The 21,947-nt window shown below is 40.7% G+C and overlaps 1 protein-coding gene across 4 annotated transcripts in view; it reads left to right on the top strand.

Annotated features, from left to right (window-relative positions):
- Positions 1 to 21,947, top strand: part of LOC121453419 (protocadherin gamma-C4) — a 725,389-nt gene that overhangs the window by 324,407 nt on the left and 379,035 nt on the right. The window contains exons 1-2 of one of the 4 annotated variants that reach the window (XM_041660209.1): positions 598 to 1,484; positions 10,355 to 12,469. The exons of 1 other annotated variant lie outside the window; for it this stretch is intronic. In XM_041660209.1, coding sequence (XP_041516143.1) covers positions 741 to 1,484; positions 10,355 to 12,004 — 2,394 coding nt within the window. In that variant the 5' untranslated portion in view covers positions 598 to 740 and the 3' untranslated portion in view covers positions 12,005 to 12,469. Of the gene's footprint in view, positions 1 to 597; positions 3,000 to 10,354; positions 12,470 to 21,947 lie in introns of those variants that run through there. 2 more of the 4 variants (XM_041660207.1, XM_041660203.1) reach the window with 2 other exon arrangements.

Genomic DNA, 21,947 nt, shown 5'->3' with positions numbered 1-21,947 from the left:
CGCTCTACTGGCACTGCTTTATAAAAGTTCTAAGAAAGGAAAAATATCCTATGGCAATAAAAGTCAGTGCGGTGCCGAGGACCAGAGTAGAAGATAATGAATGGCATGGGGACATTATTCAGATAGGAGCTATTTATTCCTCTAGATGTATTCATCTATATTAACTTTGTGACTCTTTGCTGTTCTGTAGACTTAAGTTCAGTGCCAGTTTTTGTATGTATGTAACATTTCAATGAAGAGTAATTTGGGAATATTCAAATATTTCATAGATAATCCTTTATATTGAACCTCTGTATTAAAAACGTCTTTTGATCAATATGCCATTTTGTTCATTTAAAAAATTACGTTCACTGAAAATTAACACATGTGTTAAAATTTCTGGTTGCTAAGATCAGAGCATGCAATGGAGGATAATTCTGTATCTGAAAGGGTGTTTAAACATAGTGCTGAAACTGAGAACAAGTGAACCACACTATTTGCAATACTAGAATAGTACGCACGGTGGCGCTGCAGACTAAGAATTTGTTTAACAAGGGCTCCGAGAATGCCCTGGACGCCATTCCCCAGAATCAGAATGCTGAGTGTTCCAGGAAAGAAGGGGACATTTACTTAAGCTCTTGGGGGGAAAGACTCCCGGAAGCAATTCAGTAAGATTTAATTGGAGGTTATTTCACCAATGTTAACTGTGTGGATTGAGAAAGATTAAGAAGAAGGAGCACCATCTGGACTACATCTGAACGATGGAGACAGCTCTAGCAAAAACAGCACAGAAAAGGCAAGTCGTTTTTCTTACTATACTGTTGCTTTTGTGGGAGGCTGACTGTAAAACAATAAGATATTCCATACCAGAAGAAACAGAGACTGTATACTTGGTGGCTAATCTGGCAAAAGATCTGGGGCTCAAGGTGGGGGAACTGGCCACCAGAGGGGTGAAAATTCATCACAGTGGGTACAAAGAGCTCTTGCAGCTGGATTCAGAAACCGGGAATTTGTTTCTGAAGGAAAAAGCAGACCGCGAGGAGCTGTGTGGGGTGACAGAACCCTGTGTGCTGCACTTCCAGCTCATACTGGAAAACCCCGTGCAGTTCTTCCAAACTGACCTGCAGCTCACAGACATAAACGACCATTCTCCAGAGTTCCCTCACAGGGAAATGCTCCTAAAAATTCAAGAAAGTGCACAGCCAGGGACTGTGTTTCCTCTGAAGGCAGCTCAGGACCCTGACATAGGCAGCAATGCTGTTCAGAACTACACAGTCAGCCCCAACCTCCACTTCCATGTCGTTACTCACAGTCGTGCTGATGGCAGGAAATACCCAGAGCTGGTGCTGGACAGAGCCCTGGACAGGGAGGAGCAGCCTGAGCTCACTTTAACCCTCACTGCTGTGGATGGAGGGTCATCTCCTAGGTCTGGGACCACCACAGTTCGCATTGAAGTCTTGGACATCAATGATAATGCTCCCCAGTTTGTACAGTCGCTCTATGAAGTTCAGATCCCTGAGAACAGCCCCCTTGATGCCTTAGTATTGACTGTCACTGCCAGAGATTTAGATGCTGGGATAAATGGGAATGTAGCCTACTCTTTGTTTCAAGGTGGTGAAGTTTCTCAACCATTTGTAATAGACCAGGTCACAGGAGAAATTCGTCTTAAAAGGGCATTGGATTTTGAGGAAACTCAGTATTATAACATGGAAATTATAGCCACGGATAGTGGAGGTCTTTCGGGAAAATGCAGTGTAGCTATACAGGTGCTGGATGTGAATGACAATGCCCCTAAACTCACCATATCTTCGCTCACTAGTTCAATCCCAGAAAATGCTCCTGAGGTTGTAGTTACTGTTTTCCTTGTTGCTGACCCAGATTCTGGGGACAATGGAAGAATGGTGTGTTCTATTCAGAACGATCTCCCATTTCTCTTAAAACCCACTTTCAAGAACTATTACACTTTAGTGACAGAGGGGCCACTGGACAGAGAGAGCAGAGCTGAGTATAACATCACCATCACAGTCACCGACCTGGGCACACCCAGGCTCACAACTCAGCACACCATAACAGTGGAGGTCTCTGACGTCAACGACAACGCCCCCGCCTTCACTCAAAGCTCCTACACCCTGTTTGTGCACGAGAACAACAGCCCCGCCCTGCACATAGGCACCATCAGCGCCACAGACTCAGACTCAGGCTCCAATGCGCACATCACCTACTCGCTGATGCCCACCCACGACTCGCAGCTGGACCTTTCCTCGCTCATCTCCATCAACGCCGACAATGGGCAGCTCTTCGCGCTCAGGGCGCTGGACTACGAGGCCCTGAAGACCTTCGAGTTCCACTTGGGCGCCACAGATCAAGGCTCGCCCGCGCTCAGCAGCCAGGCGCTTGTGCGTGTCCACGTGCTGGACGCCAATGACAATGCGCCCTTCGTGCTCTACCCTCTGCAGAACGCCTCTGCGCCCTTCACAGAGTTGCTGCCCAGGGCGGCAGAGCCTGGCTACCTGGTCACCAAGGTGGTGGCTGTGGACCCTGACTCTGGCCAGAATGCCTGGTTGTCGTTTCAGCTGCTCAAGGCCACGGAACCCGGACTGTTCAGCGTGTGGGCTCACAATGGCGAGGTGCGCACCTCCAGGCTGCTGAGTGAGCGCGATGTGCCCAAGCACAGGCTGCTGCTGCTGGTCAAGGACAATGGCGATCCTCCGCGGTCTGCCAGTGTCACTCTGCATGTGCTGGTGGTTGATGGCTTCTCTCAGCCCTACCTGCCTCTGCCAGAGGTGGCCCGCGACCCCGCGCAGGATAATAAGGACTCGCTCACGCTATACCTGGTTATCGCCTTGGCATCTGTGTCTTCGCTCTTTCTCTTGTCTGTGCTGCTGTTTGTGGGGGTGAGGCTGTGCAGGAGAGTCAGGGCATCCTCGCTGAGTGGCTGCTCTGTGCCTGAAGGACACTTTCCTGGACACCTGGTTGATGTCAGCGGCATGGGGACCCTGTCCCAGGATTATCAATATGAGGTATGTCTGGCTGGAGACTCGGGGACCACAGATTTCAAATTCTTCAACCCCATTATTCCCAATGGTATGTTTCAGAACCCCTAGCTCACGTTCAGTATCCGAGAGACCTAGAGTTCTATAACCGAATCAGAATTTGTTGCTTGGTTGTTGATATTTTCCTTTGCATTCAGTAATCTTTGAGACAATATGTTTCTAAGTTGTTTTTATCCCTTTTTAAAACGGAATGTTTTTTCTTTTGTGAGCCTTAATGCATTTTTTTCCTTCACTAATTTGGGTGGGGGATATATAACTCTGTTGTGTTTCTCTCATCATTTAAAATAGTTTTCTTAGGCACTCATTTCTTCCTCTTCATTATAACCAGCATGGATTTCTGCAACACTCACTTCAAATGGTGTCTTGTTGAGGCTATGCATATAACTTGCTGTATATCATTCATTTTGACTTTCACTTCGCTCCAGCTTGGTAAGTTTTCAGTGTTCAGCACCATTGTAACATTTTCAGAGGTGCACACTCCACACCTTGATACCGTTCACTCATCACATTCTTTAATCCTCTGTATTTCTCCCCATGACAATCTTAAGTGCCCCATTTTGGTTTCACGTACGTCTTGTCTTTTAGAGGGTGACCACTTAGCTTAAAAGATCTGTCGCTCCATGTCCCCCCAAATGACTTTTTCGTTCTTGATGCCTGAACAAAGTAATGCCATCGTGCATGTATGTGTTTCCCTCACCCATACTTCTGCACACAGCGTTGGGTATAGCTAATGAAGGGTGAGCATGAGATACAGTCATCTGTCATAGTTTCCATGTTTTGTAATAAATGAAACGAGTATATTGTTCAATTTGTCATCTTTACTGACAATCACAGCTAGTATTTCAAGACTTTATTTGCTTAAATACAGGCCAAAATGGCTTCTAAAATGTACCAGAAATAACGTTGCTTGACCTAAGCCATTGCCAGTGGCTGAGTGTGCTTTCACCTTGTATGAGAAGACATTTAGTTAGGCATGTGTTTGGATGATAAACTGATTGATAAATGCTGTATAAACATGAGTGCCCAATAAACTTTCCACAAACTATGCAGATGAATGGCTTTTAAGTGTTTTTGGTCTTTTTATCATTAATACTTACTTGCCATAAATAAGGTGACTCGGGGAAACTATCTATCAATGGGTTCTTCCTTTCTATTTCCATCTGTCATGATGTAGGATTATTGGGAATGAAATCTGCCAATCCACACCAGTATCCTTTCTACAACATTTTAACTGAAGAGTGTATAAATATAGAAATTTATAATAGGAAAAAGCCATACCATTGGGGAAGTTTAGTTTTTCTAAAACTAAAAAGAACACATGGAAGCAACCAAAACCCAAAATATGGCTATTTTGAGTTAAAAAATTTTATAATGTTTCGCATAACCAACCATTTTTCTTGGTCAAATTTATTTAAAAATTACTTTTACTGTACTACCATCCAGATATATCTATCTAACATTCAAGTGTTTTGTCTACAAGAAAAATAATAGAACTCATAAAAACTTGAAAGTTGTTTTGGTAACTCTGGAGAGTCAAGAATGGACACACATATGCACGAAGGAGTTACTTTATTCAGGCATCGAGAATGAAAATATCGTTTTGAGAGACATGGAGCTGTAGGTCATTTAAGCTAAATAATCACCCTCTAAAAGTCAAGAAGTACATGAAAGCAAAATGGGGATTTAAGAGTTATGGGGAAAATATTGACATATTCTTAATCACTAATAAGTGCAGTTGCATGATCGTAACCACTCTTCAATGCTTGCAAGAGTTGGGGAATCACTTTCCAAGAAGGAAGCTCTCTAGCATAAAAAATCTATGTAAACAAGCATTGTGGGATGAATCCTGAATAATTGGGAAAACATCTTTCTGTCAAGCCTAAATATTTTGTATGAAAATTTTTGTTGGATTTTTATTCTTTCATACATATCTTCAATTTCTTTGGAATTATGCAATTCACGTAACAATTATTTTTGAGAGGTATTATTATTATATAGAGTGTATAATATCACACTAATGAGGGAAGGGCTGTATGCTGATAATCTATCTACAACCTGAAGACAAAGAAGAAGATACTATCAGTAGGGATGCCCATGTGTGTGAGTGTGTGTGTATGTGCGTGTGTCTGAGGGTGCCTGTGTTTGTGTGTGTCCAAAGCCTGGGGCCCATGGTGTTCAAGGTGTGCCTTCAATCACTGATCTGCACCCCCAGACCCAGATCCTATTAATAATTTAATCTGTGGATGGACTATATTTATACTCTGTTTACAAAGTTGGCCCAAATATTTTCCAAGCTGATAAGATAACCTGGGCTGAATTTGATGACATAAAATAATCAGTCTTGGTTCAAAGTTATTTTTATTTCTGGGAACTTAGAAATCATTTAGCCTTTTATTTGAATTGTTTTCTGAAACTACAGCTATCACCTATATTTTGAGATAGGTTCTTACTCATTTCTCTGTGTAGCCTAGGCTGGCTTCCAATTCTGCTAACTGTTGTTGTACTTTGGGGGCATTTTTCAAACTGCAAGTCTGATATCAGTGAAAGAGATAACTTTGTCTATCATTTCTCTAGTATTAAGGTTACTATCATTTATGGACAAGTTGGTATTACTGAAATTTCAGTGTTTGAAGAGGAAACAAAATTAAACAAAAATTGAGTTCTCTTACTGCTAAATAACTTCAGTAGACAACAAATAGTCTCAAAGAGCTCTTTTGGGTTTTCTTTTTCTTTTTTTAAAAATATTTATTTATTTATTATGTATACAATATTCTGTCTGCATGTATGCCTGCAGGCCATAAGAGGGCACCAGATCTCATTACAGATGGTTGTGAGCCACCATGTGGTTGCTGGGAATTGAACTCAGGACCTTTGGAAGAGCAGGCACTCTTAACCACTGAGCCATCTCTCCAGCCCTCTTTTGGGTTTTCTTAGAGTTGAGCTTGTAGTACATCACACAATGTCTCATTCAAAACTGGTGCTCAATTTGCTGTCACTGGATAATAAACTTGCAACAATTAGGAAATCAATGAATTTTCTGAGGACTTAAAGATTTATCTTAAACTTATCTACGCATCAAATCAAAAGAACAATTCACTGGGCAGTGGTGGCACATGCCTTTTTAATCCCAGCACTTGGGAGGCAGAGTCAGGAGAATCTCTGTGAGTTCAAGGCAGGCCTGGTCTACAAGAACTAGTTCCAGGACAGCTAGGACTGTTACACAGAGAAACCCTGTCTCAAAAAACAAAACCCCAAAAGAACAATTTATATTCAGAAAAGGGGACAACAATTTAATTTTGTCAGAATAACACCAATCTCTATGGAGCTGGTTTCCCCAAAAACTCAGAGAACTGTAAAATAATGCATTAATCTTTAATTTAATTCCAAATTGAGCTTATTAATGTCTTTAATTTCAACAATGGAAAGAGATTCAATACAAGATTTTTCTGCCTATCCAATTAACTCTCAGAAAACTCTTTTCAGATCCTTGGATCTCTAATCTGTGCTTCTATTGCCCTCTGGTTACTATTGACAGCACCAAAATTGAATGAAAATTTCAAGATTGAGATTCAGTTACTCATTTTCAAAACATAATTTCATGGGTATATACTAGCCCTCATTTTTTATTTAAAGACAACAAATCAGGAATTAGACACTTTCTTGAAAACCCACTGTCCAATTTTAATGCAAAACAATAATAGTTTGGTTAATGATATCCTTAAGAATGAAAACATTTTCTACTGCTCTTCCATCACTCAATACTATTGATTATATGTGTGGTGTCACCAGCTTCTCAGTTATTATATGTAAATCCCTTTTTCTTCCACACTTGCTTCCCCCCAGTTTTATTAGAAAGGTGATAAGTCTCATTTTATTTTAGATTACTTCATTTATTCATCACGTTCTGACATTTGCTATTCCAGAGCTCAAGAGTCATGTAATACACGGCAGTTTCTATAGCTCTCCTCCCTCTTTACAACAATTCCACTTGGCATATTTTATATCAACTAGCACTTACCTCCCAGTGGTCATCTCCCGCTTTTGATTTGGACAAATCAAATCTCTTTCATCTGCAGCCTTTCCATGTGGTTATGGATCTCTATGTCCTAGGGGAGAGAACAAACACTGAAGCTGTCTAGTCGTCTTTTCATGGCCTTAGTCATCCTCGGTGATGATGTTTTATCAGCTTCTTGCCTTCTTTTGGAAGCTCCTTCATGCTGTCCTGGCTTCACACTGACCACACTAATGGTCTTTAAAATAGAGACTGGAGTCTCATAGTCATTTGCACTTGGATTTCAAAGGATCTAAGTTTTAAATAAGGGGGTTGGCTCAACTTTGTCACAAACGGATAGAAGTTCTGTTTCATTCTTGTAGTTGTGTGTGAGCGAGACCCAACCTGCCTCGGGGCTTACAATTCTGTGTTTTCTCTAAGAAGCAATGGCCTCAGAAAATGTCACCTTCCTCCTAGATGTTATTGTGTCCTTTAAGGTGCTAGAATGACATCCTGGGAAAAAATTTTTCTAACTTAATCGATGAGTGAAAGTCACATGGAGAGCCGGGTGGGATGATCTTTAATCTCAGTGCTGCAAAGGCAGATGCACGTGGATATTTGTGAGCTAGATGCTTTCCTAGTCTACGTAATGAGTTCCAGGAAGCCAGTGCTACACAGAGAAATCCTGTCTCGGAACAAAACTAAGCAAAGCAATGCAAAACAAAACAAAACAACAACAACAACAACACACACACGGCAAACTCACAGCAGCAATCTAGGCAATAAATGTGCAAATTTGATTATGCTCTGCATCAGTAAGCTACCACCCAAAATTCCTGTTCTGAATGAGCAGTTGCTGTATTTATTTATATTCTTGTGAAAACATGACATTAACTTGATACTTCAAATACGGGTCCCTTCTCATAAAACCATATATCGAATATTACTGTTGGAAAAAATGAAGATCAGATCAGCAACTACTAAAAAACTCATTCATGGGAGGCAACTGTGACAAAACTAGGCTAATATAACAGTGGGAGGGAAAGTTATATACCCATGCGTCTTTCCAGCACTGATTTGAAAAGCCTCAACAAAATACTGGCAAAGCAACACCAACACCGAATGAGCTTATACCTCGCAGTTGCAAAGGATTGACCCGGGAACATACTGACTTGACACAACAATAACATTGAAATAGGCCTTGTGGGCAAAAGGACACAATTTTCTCAATGCACAAAACATTTTAGAAAATTAATAATTGGAAAAGAAAACATCTATATAGTTACAGATGGAGTAACTTCACATCCTAAATAATCTACAGAAATGCAAACACTGATAAAAAAATTCAGCAAGTGTGTAGAAGGCAAGATCATTGCCTTAAAATAAACAATTTCTGCATATTAGCACCGGACAAACCAGGAATGAAGAAAAGTTTCTTGGACTCAAAAGGAAGAAGAATCTTAGAGAGGAAGCAGACAATGGTGTAGATGAACTTCATACAGAAGGGCAGATGACACTGCAGTAATGGATTGAAGACGCCATGTTGTAAAGATTACCCTCAAACTAGTGTATGACTTAATGGAATTCTTACCCAAATGCCAGTTTCTTTTTTCTCACAAGTTGCTAAGTGTCTCTAAATTTTTCACATGAAAGTACAAGGAGTCCTGTTACAGCCAATAAATATTGAAGGAAAAACAAATTAAGGAAATATAATAAATTAGAAATCAAATCTTTGGATGATTTTATGTCTTAGATGCATAAATACTATTTTCTATTTGAATACAGATAGTAGGGGTTTTTTTTAGTTTTAGATTACATCAAAACTTAGAGCACAAAACTGCTTCAAATACTTTAGAACCTGAAGGTTAGACAAGGTCAGATTCTGGTGTGCACTCAGCGTTATTGCTCTCGGGTGGTCAGCTGATGAATTAGATCTATGCGCCTATACCTGTGCATTGGAGCATGTCAAAAGTGAATTCCCTCTATAAGAATTTATACTAATCACACATAGACTGCTGGAATTAACCATGTAACTCTTCTTTTTCATCACTGTAAGAAAGTACTTTTAGAAATATGAATCTGTGTTTTGCTTACCTGATCATTCCAAACTTAAACAAATGAGTTCGAAGACTGGCTGTCTCCTGGTTTGTGCTCATTATTCCTCTCATACACAGTTGTGGACAGCCTTACAAACTATGCAGATTAAGGAAAAACAATGTTGGCAAAGGAAAGAAAACATATACACTTTCAACGTGGCATTAATTTGGAGAGTAAAACAAGTGTTGTGACTTACAACTAAAATGGTTTCAGTTTCCTCAAGAAGACACAGGGTGGCGCTGCAGGCTAAGCTTGTAACTAAAATGACTACAATACCAGGAATCGCTTGTGAGAAAACAGAACAAAAGACGCAGGCAAGAGCTTTGCATGCACTACGGAGCTATGAAGGGGCTTGGACAAAGATATACTGGATTAATGTAAGATTAACAGTAACGTTGTGAAGATCCCTCCTAAAAAGAAACCAGAAGCCAGCGTTTCAAAGCACTGGGAGACGGCTAAAGGATTGGATGCAAACACTCACATTCCCAGCATGGAGAAGATGGAGAAAATTCACCCAAACAGGCAAGTCTTGGCTTTTATTTTTATGCTGGTTTTGGTTCAGGTTTGGAGTGAGCCTACAATTCAGTACTCTGTCATGGAGGAAACAGAAAGCGGCTCCTTTGTTGCCCATCTGGCCAAGGACCTGGGTCTGAGATCTGGGGACCTGGCAGCCCGGTCTGCAAGGGTGGTGTCTGATGATTACAAGCAGCGATTGCTGCTGGATCCCAAGACTGGAGACTTGCTTCTGAGGGAGAAACTAGACCGGGAAGAGCTCTGTGCCTCTGTGGACCCCTGTGTGCTGCATTTCCAGGTGTCTCTTGAAAAGCCAATGCAGTATTTTCAAGGAGAATTACTGATCCAGGACATAAATGACCACTCACCAGAATTCCCAGAGAGGGAAATGCTTTTGAAAATACGAGAAAACAGTCAGCCAGGTTCACGGTTTTCATTAAAATTAGCCCAGGACTTGGATGTGGGCAGCAATGGGCTTCAAGAGTACACAGTCAACCCCAACTCTCATTTTCATGTCCTCACTCGAAATAACAGTGAAGGCAAGAAATACCCAGAATTGGTGCAGGACAGAGCCCTGGACAGAGAGGAGCAGGCAGAGCTGAGCTTGACCCTCACAGCTCTGGATGGGGGCTCTCCACCTAGGTCAGGAACAGCCATGGTTCGAATCCTGATCCTGGACATCAATGACAATGCCCCTGAATTTGTGAAGACCCCCTATGAGGTACAGGTCCTGGAGAGCAGCCCCCCAGACTCCCCAGTCCTGACTGTCCTAGCACAGGATGCAGATGCTGGCAACTTTGGGAGAGTTTCCTATGGCTTGTTCCAAGCATCAGATGAAGTTCAACAGACTTTCTCAATAAACGAAATCACGGGAGAAATACGACTGAAAAAGGGATTGGACTTTGAAAAAATTAAATCTTATCATGTGGAAATCGAGGCCACGGATGGAGGAGGCCTTTCTGGGAAGGGCGCTGTGCTGATAGAGGTGGTGGATGTGAACGACAATGCCCCAGAGCTGACCATATCTTCACTGACCAGCTCAGTTCCAGAAAATGCTCCTGAGACCGTAATCAGCATCTTCAGAGTTGGAGACAGGGATTCCGGAGAGAATGGAAAGGTGGTTTGTTCTATTCCAGACACCCTGCCATTCATCCTCAAATCCACTTTCAAGAATTTCTACACCCTGGTGACAGAGAGTCCTCTGGACAGAGAGAGCAGATCTGAGTACAACATCACCATCACAGTCAGCGACATGGGCACACCCAGGCTCACAACCCGGCACACCATAACAGTGCAGGTGTCAGATGTCAACGACAATGCCCCCGCCTTCACACAAAGCTCCTACACCCTGTTTGTGCACGAGAACAACAGCCCCGCCCTGCACATAGGCACCATCAGTGCCACAGACTCAGACTCAGGCTCCAATGCCCACATCACCTACTCGCTGCTGCCAACCCACGACTCGCAGCTGCCCCTCTCCTCGCTCATCTCCATCAATGCCAACAACGGGCAGTTGTTCGCGCTCAGGGCTCTGGACTATGAGGCCCTGCAGAGCTTCGAGTTCCTCGTTGGCGCCACAGACCAAGGCTCGCCCGCACTCAGCAGCCAGGTTCTAGTGCGCATGCAGGTGCTGGACGCCAACGACAATGCGCCCTTCGTGCTCTACCCGCTGCAGAACGCCTCTGCGCCCTACACAGAGCTGTTGCCAAGGGCGGCAGAGCCTGGCTACCTGGTCACCAAGGTGGTGGCTGTGGATCGCGACTCTGGCCAGAATGCCTGGCTGTCATTCCAGCTGCTGAAGTCCACGGAGCCCGGACTGTTCAGTGTGTGGGCTCACAATGGCGAGGTGCGCACCTCCAGGCTGCTGAGTGAGCGCGATGCGCCCAAGCACAGGCTGCTGCTGCTGGTCAAGGACAATGGCGATCCTCCGCGGTCTGCCAGTGTCACTCTGCATGTGCTGCTGGTGGATGGCTTCTCTCAGCCCTACCTGCCTTTGCCAGAGGTGGCGCGCGACCCCACACAGGACGAAGACCTGCTTACTTTGTACCTGGTCATTGCCTTGGCGTCGGTGTCTTCCCTCTTCCTCTTGTCTGTGCTGCTGTTTGTGGGGGTGAGGCTGTGCAGGAGGGCCAGGGCGACCTCCGTGGGTGGCTGCTCGTTGTCTGAAGGACACTTTCCTGGTCACCTGGTGGATGTCAGTGGTGATGGGACCCTGTCCCAGAGCTATCAGTATGAAGTGTGTCTGAGGGGAGACTCTGGGACTGGTGAGTTCAAGTTCCTTAAACCCATGATCCCTAATTTTTTGCTTCAGGATCCTGGGAGAGAAATTAACGGCAGTCCCCACTGCAGGGATAGCTTTGTTTTCAGTTAAGTATTCAAAGTGGTCCCCTATATCTTCAGAATCAACATGCAGACTTTTATATAGATACGTGTAACGTGTACCCTTTTTTCAAACTACTGCATGTGTGCATATGCCCAACTGCTCCAACTTTTCCTGTAGGTATTTTACATGGTTAGACTGTCATTATAGCGTATGCATCATATGTATTTTCCTCATTTTTATATGCCTTTGGTGACTAATATTCTCGTAAGTACAAGTAACTCTAGTAGCATAACATCGAATTATTTTCCTCCTTTATGCTAATAAGAAAATTTGAACCTCTGTATAATTGTGTCACTGCTTTTTCCATATAACTTTATCTTTTCAAGGTTAGAATGCTTAGTTTTTATTTGGCCTTGGCCTACTTTTGTCTGCTAAATTCATGTCAAGATGCCCTTCATTAGAACTTTAGTACGTTCCGTTGTGACCCTTGTGAGCAACATAAATGTTAGTGCTTGTTTTATTTATGTGCCTGCAAGTGTTTCAAATATCGCAAGATTAAAACTTTACATTAATTGCAGTTTAGTGAAAATTAAAGAGGAAATGTCTCATAATTTGTTATTCCCTTCATAAAGTAAAATTGCTAATCTGTTGCTAAGCATAATCTTTTTAAAAAGCAATATCCAAATCTGACCTATTTCCTCCCCTCCTCTAAAGTGTTCAGAGGAGTGTTCAGTGGTGAGGGATCAAATTTCTGCTTTCCTATCCACCCTTTGGGGAGAAGCTGTAGCAAATGATGCTATGTCCTAGCTTTTCCTGCAGCCTGTCCTGCCTTCCAATAGAAGAAATTTCTTCTGAACTCTGACAGTCTTGTCTAGTTCTTCTTCTTCTTCTTCTTCTTCTTCTTCTTCTTCTTCTTCTTCTTCTTCTTCTTTTTAAAGATTTATTTATTTATTTATAGGTGGTTTTGAGCCACCATGTGGTTGCTGGGAATTGAACTCAGGACCTCTGGAAGAGCAGTCAGTGCTCTTAACTGCTGGGCCATCTCTCCAGCCCCTTGTCTAGTTCTTGTTGTTGCGACTTCACATTTTTGCTTTATGTCATTTGGTAGTTATAGATTTTAGATCAAGAGTAGAATTTTGGGATTTACCTTTCTTTGATATGTAATATGATTTCAGCTGTTTTAACTTAAATTTTCAATCAAATAGAGTTCCTAGAAAATACTGTTTTGCTCTTGAACAGCAGTGTATTTATTTATTGAATTATGACCTTTTATGTTATGCTCAGTAGCAAGCACATTGTGTGATTCTGTCTATCTATATTAATCCCACCACTCAGGAGATAAAACTTGGCAAGATTTGTTTAAGTTTAAGGCTAGTCTGGTCTTCAAAAGTGAGTTCCAGGTCAGCCAGTGCTATGTTGTGAGACCCAGTCTCAAAGTGTAGCCAGAGTACTGGAACCTATGCTGCCTTACTCCACAGAGGCCAGTGCTGGAATCTTCAGGTTGTGCTTTGTTTGGAGAGCTGGCAATCTGAGAAGGCAACAAGTCAACACCCTAACACCTGCCTTCTGTCTCTCTGCTATGCTGCAGACTGCACAGGAGGGGAAGGTCAGGGTGAGGCAGCCAGAGACTCTGAATTTCGTCTTATCCCTCTCGGCAGGTGGTCAGTCACTTTTTTAGGGTTGTAATGTCTTTGCTTTTCTCACTATTGCCCCACCTTAATGTTTTGCTCATCTTGTGGATGGAAGGGTCACATGTTTCTTTTGCTGAGTTTATTTTGATTTGCTGGAATTTACCTTATATTCCTCCAGAGGCATCTAGATGGGGATGGCACAGTAACTCAGAGTGAACAGCTGACCATGCATGCGGACCGAGCTATTCATAATACCTGAGAACAGACACCTTTCCACAACATGGGGTATAAGTAATGTCTTTATACAGACTGAATATGGAAGTGCTCCTATTCGTCTTCTCTGTGCCCTGTCCCTTGAAGGCTACATGTATGATGTGGTGATATCAAACAATCACAAAACCAGGTTAAAGGTCAGAAACCATTACTGTCCATCCACAGAGAACACAGTGTGTGATTCGAACTGAGAGGGCTTAGGTTTTGGAGAATAAATTCCTTGGGGATGAGACCATGAATCCTATAGTCTGTGTTGCTTCCAAAGACATTGGCTGAGCCTGAGAAAATAATAGGTTCGTTGTCATAGAGACAGAGTAAATCAGCAAACATTGGTAGAATGGAGATTCCAGCTGAAGGCCAGTTCCACCTCCTGGGACACTTAGTCGGGGGAGAAATGCATAGTTAAAAACTAATAACCTGGATGCAGAGGCAGGAAGATCTCTGAGAGTTCAAGATGGTAGAATGAGGTTTTCTTAATGGCTTTCCTCATTAAGAAGATGTGGAGACTACAATTTCTCACCTGGAAGGAAGGTAGCGTTTGTTGCTTATGAGGCCTGAAAACAACCTTCTGTTTGCACCGTCCTTCTCTCCTACAAGATCTTGAGAGCTGTATTATGTCCACGGTTTTGCTGTTAATTTTGGTAAAATGATTGGTAAAATCTTTCCCACTGTCCCTGGCCTTGGCATAGCGTGTTGTGACTAGTGTGAGCTTTTCAGCCACACATCATCATTTCGCTTTTTAAGTTGATTCCAGGGTTCTACCAAGCAAATTTAAGAATTTCTCCAGGGGGAAATAATAGCACCTTAATCCTAGGTTAAGTTTTCACATAGCCATCCAGTCTTCAGAGAAAGATTCAATGCAAGCCCCCACCATGGGGTGATGAAAGACATAGCACATATGACTTAGAAGGCACAGATCTTAAATTGAAAGGATACTATTATAACAAATCAACTTTAATTAATTAAGTTAAATTAATGAGCAGTGACATAGAGTTACTACAGTGGAGGAAATATGCTTGCTACCAAGCCTGACCATCTGAGTTTGGTCTCTGGAACCCACAAGGTGGAAGGAGAGAACTGCCTTGTGAAAGTTATCCTCTGGCTTGTATACACACACTGTGTGCGTGCAAAGGCTCCCAGGTCAAAAACTGATAAACAACCATTCGAGATGTTTTACAAAATCCAGTCTAGACAAATGAAAGTCGAAGCACACCTTAGGGGTTCACAGGAAAATTGTGCAGCATCAAAATCAAACAGAAAAGCAAAAAAACCTTTCAGCAACCATAAAAAAGACACATAATTTTAAAGAAACATAAGTAAAATGGAGTGAAGACTTCTGAACGTGATTCCAACAACAAATAAGTCATATTTTCAACATCTCCAAGGAAAATTATTAGGATGCTAGAATTTTATTACCAACAAACAGAACCTTCCAAAAGGTTTTCAGACAAAGAAAATTAATGAAGTCTACATAAACACTGAAGGAATATGTTAGAACTACAAAAGCAAGAGGCAAACCCTCTGGAATGTATTGTAAGTTTGCAGGAGGAAAGAAAAAAGGATGGAAAATAAATACTGACTGAGTGCTATGTCTCCAAAAATAATAGTTTTGTAAAGGATTCAAAAATACATATAAAATGCACGAAATCCAGCATTTAGAATTCTTAAATGAATCAAGAAAAAAGATAAGACAGCACCTTGCAATCCTAAAGGCCTCTTCAAAAATGAAAGCGGCAGAGGTGGTGCACACCTTTAATCCCAGCACTTGAAAGACAGAGCCAGAGGCAGGGGGATCTCCGTAAGTTTGAGGCCACTCTGATCTCCATAGGGAGTTCCAGGACAATCAAGCCTACATAATCAATGACTCAAAAAAACCTGCAAAGTTAATAGTCTAAACAATTTTGTACCGATAAAGTTGGAAACTTATAAATCACTATTTAAATTCTGAGTTTTCAAAACTGAAGTAAGAAAAAAATAGAAAACCAACAAAAATGTTTAACTAGCCTTAAAATAGTTTCAAAATGTAAAATACCTAAAAAAAAATCATGCCATACTACTATCACACAGAAAGGTACGCAGCATTTTACATCTAAGCAGATTGAGTAGTACTCACACAGCGGTCACTAACTAAAGGATTCAGCAGGTGAAAAGATAATTCACCCCCAATCAATTTATAAACCAATAAAATTTCAAATATTTCAGGTATTTTATTCATATATATTTCATGTAGAATACAAACAGAATAATTTTAATTTTAATTTTTTATTTATTTTTATTTTGTTTTTTGAGACAAGGTTTCTCCGTAATTTGGGGGCCTGTCCTAGAACTAGCTCTTGTAGACAAGGCTGGCCTTGAACTCACAGAGATCCGCATGCCTCTGTCTCTAGAGTGCTGGGATTAAAAGCATGAACCACCACTGCTTGGCAATTTTTTAATTTTTAAAGAGGATAAAATTGAAGTTACTACAATGCCCATGGGACAAGAACAGATAATGTTGATGACTCAAATCTATCTTCTCTTCTGCAAAATATCCTATGAAGAAAATAAAAAGTCAAACTATAGATTGGGGAAATTTGTCTAAAGGACATATTGCAGAAAGGATGGCTGTGTACAATATATGGGATTTAAAAAACTCAGCAACAACAAAAAACCTGGCACATAAAACACTCAAAGACACATTAGCAAACAGGACATATGGAGGATCAATAAGAGTGTGAAAAACTGTTAAAAACAAATTGCATGTATTTCAAGAAATGCTAATTCAAATAATATTGAGACACCACATCATGACCATTAGCATGTTCAACTTGCAGAACACCAACATCATTAAATGTTGAGGAGGATGTGGAGCACCAGGAACTCTGTTTCTTGCATCATGGAAATTACAACTGCTGCAGCCACTTTGTAAAACAGTTGGGTAGTTTTTCAACATTGATTTTACTTGTACTATGTCTTCCAGCAATCATGCTCCATAGTATTCATGCAAAGGAACAGAAAATGGATCCACACAAAAATTTGGACATGGGTGCTTCTGGAAACTTCATTCATAAATATCAAAACTTAAAGTAACTGAGATTCCTAGGTTGGTCAATGGACAAATGCATTGTGGTAGAAGCAGAAAATGAGGTTTTACATAAAAAGAGCCATAAACTCATGACAAAGCACTGCAAAAACTTGAGTGCATGCAGTGAGTGAAGTAAACCAAGCTGAAGAGTCCACAGTCTTTGGTTCTTACATGACATTTTGGAAAAGGCAATAGTTGTAGTGACAGTAAAAATGACAGTGATTTCCTAATTTCAGGAGAGGCAGGAAGAAATATGTAGATTTAAAGGTTTTGGAGGCCAAGAAACTACTCTATTTGACAATCTAAAAGTATGGACACATTATGACAAGTTGCACAAATCTATAAATTATACAACATCCAAAGGAGTAAGTCACAAAACAATCCCACACAAGTTTGGAATTATGATTAATAAAAGGGTTATTTATTTAAAGGGAAAAACTTACAGATCACCGTCCTAGACAACAGCCCCCTGCACAACCAGGAAAATCATCTGGTAGCCAGAAGCAGAGTCCAAAACAAGAGAGGGAGCATGTGCTACCACTGCTTTTTCAAGCCAGAGAGACCATGCCCAAGTGGGCTGTTATTAAAGGCTATTGGCTGAAGGAGCAGAAGGAGCTCCCACAGCAAATATCAAAAAGAAAACCTAGCCAACAATTTGGGCTTGGTGACAAAGATGTGTAAATGGAAGTTGGAGAAATTGCTCATAGGATAAGAACACTTGCTATTCTCCCAAAGGACTGAGTTCAGTTCCTATACCTATGGTAGACAGTCTGCTAAAAATTCCAATACCCTCTTGTGACATCCTCAGGCACCTCCACATGATCAGCATACACTCATATAGATGTACACATGAATAAAACAAAAGTAAATCCCTTTTTAAAAAGTGTGTTATCAAGCTGAATGTGGTGGTGTCCACCTTTAATCCCAGAATTTGGGAGGCAGAAGCAGGCAGATCTCCATGAGTTAGAGGCCAGCTTGGTTTATATAGTGAGTTTCATTACAGACAAAGCTGCTTAGTAAAATTCTGCCTCAATAAACAAACAAACAAACAAACAAAAAAGATGTGATAGATGGGTGTAGTGGTGTAATCCTTTAATCCCAGCACTTGAGAGGTGTAGGCAGCAGGATCTTTGAAGTTCAGGTCAGACAGGACTACAGAATGAGTTCCAGGACAACCAGGGATACACAGAGAAACCCTATCTCAAAGACAGACAAACAAAACACATTAATATAGGCTTATCAAAGATAATAAACGTACAACTTTAGGGTATTAATTATGTGTATTTTTGGCCAAGAGCATGTGGAAAATTTATGTAGCTTTCAATAATTTTTCCCATGCATATAAGTTCATAGCTCTAAGTCCCTACATAAAGAACTTGGAGAACTCTCATACCAGCTACTTAACAACACACCTGAAAACTCTAGAATAAAAAGAAGCAAACTTACTCAGGAAGAATAGATGCCAGAAAATAATCAAGTTGAAGGTTGAAACCAATAAAAGAGAAACAAAGCAATACAAAGAATCAGTAAGGCAAAGAATTGGTTCTTTGAGAAAATCAACAAGATAGACAAACTTTTATTCAAACTAACCAAAAGGAAAAGAGATAATATGTAAATTAACAAAATCAGAAATGAAAAGGGAACATAACAGACACTGAGGAAATCCAGAGAATCATTAGGTCATACTTCAAAAATCTGTACTTCACAAAAATTGGAAAATTTAATGGAAATAGACAATTTTCTGGATAGGTACCATATACCAAAATAAAATCAAGAACAGATAAATAATATAAATAGACCTATAATCCCTAAGAAAATAGAAGCAGCCATCAAAAATCCCCCAACCAAAAAAACCCAGGACCAGATGGTTTCAGCACAGAATTCTACCAGAGTTTCAAAAAGGAACTAAAACCAATACTCTTCAAATTATTCCACACATTAGAAACAGAGGGGACATTGCCAAACTCTTTTTATGAGGTGACAATTAACCTGGTACCCAAACCAAATGAAGCTGCAACTAAGAAAGATATTTACAGACCAATCTCACTCATAAACATTGATGCAAAATATCAAATAAAATACTGGCAAACTGAATCCAAGAATATATCAGAAAAATCATCTACCATGATCAAGTAGGTATGATCAGAGATGGCCCAACATATAAAAATCCATCAATATAATCCACCATATAAACAAACTGAAAGAAAAAACACATGATCGTCTCATTAGACACAGAAAAAGCCTTTGACAAAATACAACACCCCTTCATGATAAAGGTCTTGGAGAAATCAGAGATACAAGGAACATACTTAAAGATAATAAATTCAGTATACAGCAAGCCGACAGCCAGCATCAAACTAAAGGGAGAGAAACTCAAAATGATTTCACTAAAATCAGGAACAAGACAAGGTTGTCCACTCTCTCCATATCTATTCAATATAGTACTTGGAGTTTTACCTAGAGCAATAAGAAAACAAAAGGAGACCAAAGGGATACAAACTAGAAAGAAGTCAAACTTTCACTATTTGCAGAAGATATGATAACTTAAATAAGTGATTCAAAAAATTCTACCAGGAATGGTGTGGGACATTCTTCTGTCTATGTGTTGCTTTTATTGGTTAATGAATAAAGAAACTGCTTTGGACCTATAGCAGGGCAGAACTTAGCTAGGTGGGAAAACTAAACTGAATGTTGGGAGAAAGAAGGGTAGAGTCAGAGGAAGCCATGGGAGCTGAAGCCAGAGATAGACATGCTGAAACTTTGATGGTAGGCCACGACCTCATGGGATGCAAAGATTAATGGAGATGGGTTAAGTTAATATGGAAGAGATAGCCAATAAGAAGCTAGAGCTAATGGGCCAAGCAGTAATCTAAATAATACAGCTTTCTTTGTGATTATTTGGGGGCTAAGTGGCCGGGAATCAACAAGCGACTCTTTCCTCGAACAACCAGGGAATGCCTACAGCTGATAAACACCTGCAGTAATGTGACAGGATACAAGATCAACTCAAAAAATCAGTATCACTCCTATATATAGATAACAAACAGGCTGAAAAAATCAGAGAAATATCACCCTTCAAAATAGCCACAAATAACATAAAATATCTTGGGGTAGCACTAACCGAAGAAGTGAAAGTCATGTCTGACAAGAACTTCAATCCTTGAAGAAAGAAATTGAAGATACCAGAAAATAGAAAGATCTCCTGAAGGCGTAAGTCACAAACAATGTCACACCAATTTGGGGTTATGATTATTAGGGTGGTATTTATTTAAAGGGGAAAAAACTTACAGATCACTGTCCCAGGCAACAGCCCTCTTCACAACCAGGAAAGGAGTCTAGTCGCAGGCGGAGCAGGAAGTGAAGAGAGAGAGAAGAGGGAAGTGGCCGCTTTTTTAAAGGGAGAGAAACCACGCCCCAGTGGGCTGGTACCTCAGCGGTGATAGGCTGGAGGAGTGGGAGGACCTCCCGCAACACCTCCCCCTTTTGTTTAATTAAGAGAGTTCTAAACCTACTATGAAATTATATACAATAAGTACAAATATCCTATTCTAACTAGCTTAGGTCTTGTATAATAAATAACTTGGCCAAGTCATGAGAGAAAGTAACTACATTTATATAGTCTTCAACCCCATCGAAGATCTGAGAAGGGAAATAATGTTACCTGGGTAATTAGGAAGTTCAGTAAAACAACTTCCAAAACATGTAACAAATTACAGAGACAACTAGCTACCTGGGCAATCACCCAAAGTCACATTAGCAGCGTTGAAGCAACCAACTTTGGCTAAGGCCTAACATAACTGACATACCATTTTCTAAGGCAAGCAACTTTTCAAAACTATCTTACCCTGTCTTGGCAGGATATGACAGTCCTGTTTTATCCATTGATGCATGCTCTGTATTTTTGTCAGTTGTTGAGGTATGGGCATTTCTTTGCCCAAACGCCAGTTCTGCCAAAAAGAAAGGCTCCAGGTGGAGTGTCTTTGGTGCTCAACATTCTCTTGGGAATAGAGTGGTGTTGCCAGGAGCAATTGTGTCTCACTACCACAAAACTCTGAATTAGATTAAAGGCCATTTTCTACAGCTCTTTGAAGAAGTTGAAGATTATCTATCTATACTGAGTATAATCTCTATATATCTAAAGAACTTGATTAGTCTATTATAAATGACAAACTTAGATGACTATTAGTCTATATAATTCTCAATATCTATCTAACTTAAAGACTAAGACAATAAACGACTGTGAAACAAATGAGGACAATGACCTCCAAATATAAACAATGTACAAATATACATTGCAGTAGGTAAATATATATCAATACACAATCATTATATAAGTATCTTAATCAGAGGTAGAAATGTACACTGCAATATGGTAAATATATACAATATATATATATATATCAATACAATATATGTCAATACATAAAAAAATGTTTTAAACCCCACGTTGGGCGCCAAAATGAAGGCGTAAGTCACAAACAATGTCACACCAATTTGGGGTTATGATTATTAGGGTGGTATTTATTTAAAGGGGAAAAAACTTACAGATCACTGTCCCAGGCAACAGCCCTCTTCGCAACCAGGAAAGGAGTCTAGTCGCAGGCGGAGCAGGAAGTGAAGAGAGAGAGAAGAGGGAAGTGGCCGCTTTTTTAAAGGGAGAGAAACCACGCCCCAGTGGGCTGGTACCTCAGCGGTGATAGGCTGGAGGAGTGGGAGGACCTCCCGCAACAATCTCCCAAGCTCTTGAATAAGTATGATCAACAGAGTAAAAATGGCAATCTTACCAAAAGCAATCTAAAGATTCAATACAATCACCATCAAACTCCCAAAACAATTATTCAAAGACCTTGAAAGAAAAATACTCAACTACATATGGAAAAACAAAAAGAAAACCTCAGGATAGCCAAAAGAGTCCTGTACAAAAAAAAAAAAAAGAACATCCAGTCTCTGCCCCCAAACCCTCCAATCCTTCCTGACACAACCTCAGTGAAACTCTGAAACACAGCCTGCTACTACACAGAGA

This window comes from Microtus oregoni, unplaced genomic scaffold (genome assembly GCF_018167655.1).
Source record: "Microtus oregoni isolate MIOR12 unplaced genomic scaffold, Mior012 000011F_ref0000422, whole genome shotgun sequence".
Lineage (NCBI taxonomy): Eukaryota > Metazoa > Chordata > Mammalia > Rodentia > Cricetidae > Microtus > Microtus oregoni.
The sequence above is the reverse complement of the archived record's forward strand: the minus strand, read 5'-3'. Positions and strand labels throughout refer to the sequence as shown.